The sequence below is a fragment of the Apostichopus japonicus genome, chromosome 2 (assembly GCF_037975245.1).
Source record: "Apostichopus japonicus isolate 1M-3 chromosome 2, ASM3797524v1, whole genome shotgun sequence".
In the NCBI taxonomy this organism is placed as follows: domain Eukaryota; kingdom Metazoa; phylum Echinodermata; class Holothuroidea; order Aspidochirotida; family Stichopodidae; genus Apostichopus; species Apostichopus japonicus.
Genome location: NC_092562.1, coordinates 27,761,554 through 27,766,553, shown reverse-complemented (window position 1 = coordinate 27,766,553; position 5,000 = coordinate 27,761,554). Strand labels below are relative to the sequence as shown.

Here is a 5,000-nt window from a genome sequence, read left to right as displayed (position 1 = left end):
TATATGTATATATATATATATATATATATATATATATATATATATATATGTATATATATATATATATATATATATATATATATATATATATATATATATATATATATATATATATATATATATATATATATATATATATATATTAGAGAACACCAGAGAAATAAGATATGATTGACAGATAAGGAGTAAAGTTTTAGAAAATATATTGGAATTTCCGGTCCCGCTGGGACCTTCGTCAGCATTACTTGGCCCTCAATAACAGTTATACAAAACCAATTTATCCGCATTCACACACACCAGTAGAATCAATGTGGTCGAGTGATACGGACTTCGGCTCTCCTCTTTTGTTTGCATTTTTTTTCAGTGACGTTACTGGTAACAAACTGGAAGAAATTGACTATTTCTTCATCGATTGCCGAACGTTATCAAATGTGTAAGTATGAACTCAGACATACCTTCCTTCATAGCAGGGACGGTACCAGAATATCCAAAAGGGGTGAAAAGATGGGGGAGAGGAAAGGGTAAGAGGGAAGGGGTTGGATAGCAATCACTTTGGTGGAGGAAAACAATTGATAAAAGCCTTTATAAAGTGAATATTACATGCATTTATATATATATATATATTTATATATATATATTTATATATATATATATATATGCCTACATAATTATTTATATATATATATATATATATATATATATATGTATATATATATATATATATATATATATATATATATATATATATATTTGCATATATATAGGGCAGAGCCTCATTACAGTTTTGTTTCAACGGAACCGACAGGGGATGGGGGATTTTTTATCATATTGTTGATTTTTTAGTGTGATTAAACTGTAAACTTACATTTTGATAGTGTTTCTTTGAATTCCTCAATATAGTCTGATTTTTAGTTTCACTGTATGTTATTAACAAATAAACTTTGATTATGATGTTATCTTTGCAAATATATTTCAAGCAATCTAAGAATTTTTTTATACCCTGAAGTAAATACCATTGGTTCATATTATATTATTTTCTTTAATATAATAATATTGTCTCCCTTCTATTTAAATTGCAGGGATCTTTCTGATAATAGAATAAAACAAATTCCGGATTGGGTGTTTCGTAACTGTACCCGGATGACCACTCTGTAAGTTTTTAACAAGAAATGCATAACAGCCTAATTAATACCGACCCAATAAGACCTGTCGATAAACATATGAACGCAGGCGCAGTATGCGCTTGCGTGATATCACTATATCGAATAACGCAGTGTTGTGTATTGTATAGCTTAATTATCGTCATTCTTGATATTTTATTTGCGCATTTACATAGTTTCGAGAATTTTTACTATAAAAAATTAAAGAACTACGGGGTGACCTTTCGAGACAATTACTGTGTTACTTGTTGTTAACAGTAACATTCTGAAATGAACATCATTATTTAGAGCATTGTATGAATTGACATGGTTAATCAACGGCATACCGGGCGTTTATAGTAAAACGCTACGACTGGATGCACTCGTCATACGGCCTCGTGAGTTGTTCGTGCATTATATTGCTATACACGCTCGGTAACCCGTTGATAACCCAACCACCATAATCAGGAGCGGCTGACTGAATACATCATAGTATAAACTAGCCAATGATGTTATTTTCTTTTACATATCTGACACTCCCACATAGGGACATAACCCAATAAAATGTATATGGGTACGTAGGTGTGAGTGAGGCAATATATACACTATTCATTGCGTTTGCTGGACTATCACCCAGTTGGGACATTTTTTTTTCTATACTGTAGTGTCATGTCCCGCTTCAGAGCACTCGTATTGTCAGTACGAGCAGTATGAATATCATGTTTCTATCAGATCAAGGTTAGGAACTGTTTGTACTGTCAATAGCAGTGCTTTGAAGCATGATATTGGAGTACAGTTTAGAGAGGTATTAGCATTAGGAAATTGTCCCAACTGGCTGGACCTATTGACAGCTGTGACATTGACAGCGGAAATGTGACTCTTCCATTAACACAAATTGATATGCAATTCTTTGACTTGATGATTTGTTATGAATTATTAATTAATTAATAGCTAAATAAATCATCAAACCTGTAGGAGGTCATCTTAGTTGATTGCAAGAAATTATTTTGTTGAGTAATACTCGGCAGGTTTGTTAAAAGTATCAACAGATCGCAAACAGTTGTTTGAAAATGTTACCTTCATTTCATTTCATAACAGGTCTTTTCACGACAATTTGATAGAAGTGATTGGAAATCGAAACCTTGCAGGGTTATCCTCCCTTCGTTTACTGTAAGTGTACTAAGGATTCTTTGTTCGAAATGGGTATATCACGAATTTATTAAATATTGATACATATCTGCTGATGAGAAAAACAATAGAGATGCTAATTGCCAATTTGATACATTCGTTCGGTAACCACGACGGGACTGCTTTGCATATTACGACGCGGACTTGTAGAGGCTATCTTATACAGTATGCATGTATCTATATAGATGCAAATATCTCATTTGCAGTGTGTTATATTTTGTTTTTACTTCGCGACCCGGGGTCGATTTATGTGATAAATCGAATATAGTAATGTCGATTTCCTGTTTAATTCTGTAAGTAATGAGTATTCCTTTTAGCCAATTGTTCTCTGTTTTCTAATACCTATTTTCAGCCGTTTACATGGACTAAAGCAATTAAGGAAGATTGAGCAGCTCGCATTTCGTGATCTCTTCAATTTGGAGACATTGTAAGTTTAATTTAATCGGATCTTTCTTCTTCTTTTTTAGTTCAGCTGAAAATTATAGCATAATCTTATAGTGGCATTGGTTTCAGTCTCAAAACAGTTAACAATCCACCTTGAAATTAAAAGGAAAAACAAAGAAGCTATACCCTCTGCTACTCATTTCCAATAAATACAAGTTAAAATCGATTTTTTTTGACGCAAAATATATCTCGTAGAGTGTAAAGTTTTCTAAGATGTCTACAAACAGACGGTGAAGAAGGGAGTACAAAGGTAGCCCCACACCCCACAACCACGTATATGCTTCTGGGAAGGGGTCATATCCCCTGCCCCACACCGACCAACTGGCATATGAAATATTACCAAATTACCTACATGCACAGCAGATAAATATCTAACACATGTATATGCGTGAAATGTTTCAACATTGTTTCTCAAGTTGAAAAGTACATAGATAGATAGAAACTTTTTTTGTCCATTTCAGAAAACAAGAAAAAGAAAATGATTTCCCGTCGACAGTAAACATAAGACAGTAGTGAAACACACAAAACCATACAATAAACAAGCTATTAGTGAACAACTACGAGAAAAAACTAAATAAGTAGAGGCCTATAGTTTTTTTTTTGCATCTACGTACCCACCATTCCATCAAAACTAATCAAGCCCTGTCAAGCCCCCATTGACAACAAACATCTTAGCCCCTGGCCCGGTTCCACCCCTGTTAAATCTATGATCCCCCCCCTCCCACACACACACACACCACATTCAAATAAAGAAATTTGTGTCCGTAATTTCATTCGATTATGCAATGTGACAAAGAACGGTGTTTATATTGTAGCCTACATTACACCCTATGGCGGGCCATCAGTCTCAAATCTTGGGGAATCGACTTCTACCGATATAAATTGACATATTACAATTTCCTCCGACTTACACTCGTTCCTAGCAGCTTAAATTGACTTGATTTAAATTGGAAGAAATAAATTTATATATAATAAATCTTTAAATATCAGTTTCTAGCAGCTTAAATTGCATTTTATTTGTGTATGTATGTATGTGTGTATGTATGAGCGTGTGTTTGTATGTATGTATTTTAGATACCCCTGCAAGCAGGAACTCGCGAAAAAAGCCATCATTGGCTTATCAAAGCCGCAAGCTGACCGAAGTCAGTCTCTTAGATTCATATTTGACGTCCATGATTATGAATTGTCAACTGTCAACAACTCTGTAACTTGAAGACATACATAAATCTTGGAGTTACTCGAACTCGGGGCTTTATGATTGAAAGGCACCGGCGTTAACCACTGAGCTAACACTCCCTGATTTACATTGACCGATTTACATTGACCTATTTACTTTTACCGATTTACGTTGACATATCATCCGATTTAGCTCATTAACATATTCCAAATCCCGAACTGAAATTTGCAATGTACGTATTACAAATTTAAGTTGGTATATGACTGGATACGTTAAGACGTACGTTCTTCGGTTATTATAATTAAAATTAGCGGAATACGCTAGGGAAAATGTCAAAGGTCACAAAGCAATTAAGGGCATTTACAATTGACCTGGAACTCGCAAATCATTGCTACAGCACGCAAGCGGTGAACGTTTAAAAAATGGTGCTTGATTTCTGCACATATGACGTTTAGTCTTTGTGATGCACGAACAATGTATACTTCTATAAAAAATTAACTAATACCAGTGATCGCTGATAAGTTGTATCATATATTATTGATCTCATGACAGACATTCGCTATCAATTCTGTTTTCCACTTTCTAACAGAATCATCTACAGTTGTCACAAATTGGATAACATCCCGACGGGACTCTTCACAAATTGCAAGAAACTAAATAAGCTGTAAGTTTAAACTGAAGATCATTTCAACAAGTTTATCTATTGACCGAAGTTAGTACCAATCGACCACAGTGATTTTATGGTGTGACTGCGTATTACTGGCTTTGTATCACTGACGATGAGCGCGTATAACGAAATTGTTATCATTGTACAGAGTGCATCCCTGTTTTTGAATCTAACAATGAACACAGAATTAACCCGCCTTTTTTGTAAGCACGCCAAGTCGTAATTATAAAATGAATGTGTAGCAAGTGGAATGACAGATCCTTATTAAATGAATAAAGACCAACACACCAGAAAATTTTCCACTTCACGATCGGTTTCGTCCTATTGGAACTCATCAGGAGAAGGTATATAGGAATCGAACCGACCGGACCTTTGAGTCATTTAT

The 5,000-nt window shown here is 34.4% G+C and overlaps 1 protein-coding gene across 4 annotated transcripts in view; it reads left to right on the top strand.

The window, feature by feature from the left end:
* LOC139984947 (uncharacterized) overlaps positions 1 to 5,000 on the top strand; it is a 53,074-nt gene that overhangs the window by 26,709 nt on the left and 21,365 nt on the right. For 2 of the 4 annotated variants that reach the window (XM_071999127.1, XM_071999105.1), the window contains 2 exons: positions 2,680 to 2,754; positions 4,538 to 4,612. In XM_071999127.1, the coding sequence (XP_071855228.1) occupies positions 2,680 to 2,754; positions 4,538 to 4,612 (150 nt within the window). Of the gene's footprint in view, positions 1 to 364; positions 434 to 1,079; positions 1,152 to 2,237; positions 2,310 to 2,679; positions 2,755 to 4,537; positions 4,613 to 5,000 lie in introns of all 4 variants that reach the window. The other 2 variants (XM_071999112.1, XM_071999121.1) reach the window with 2 other exon arrangements.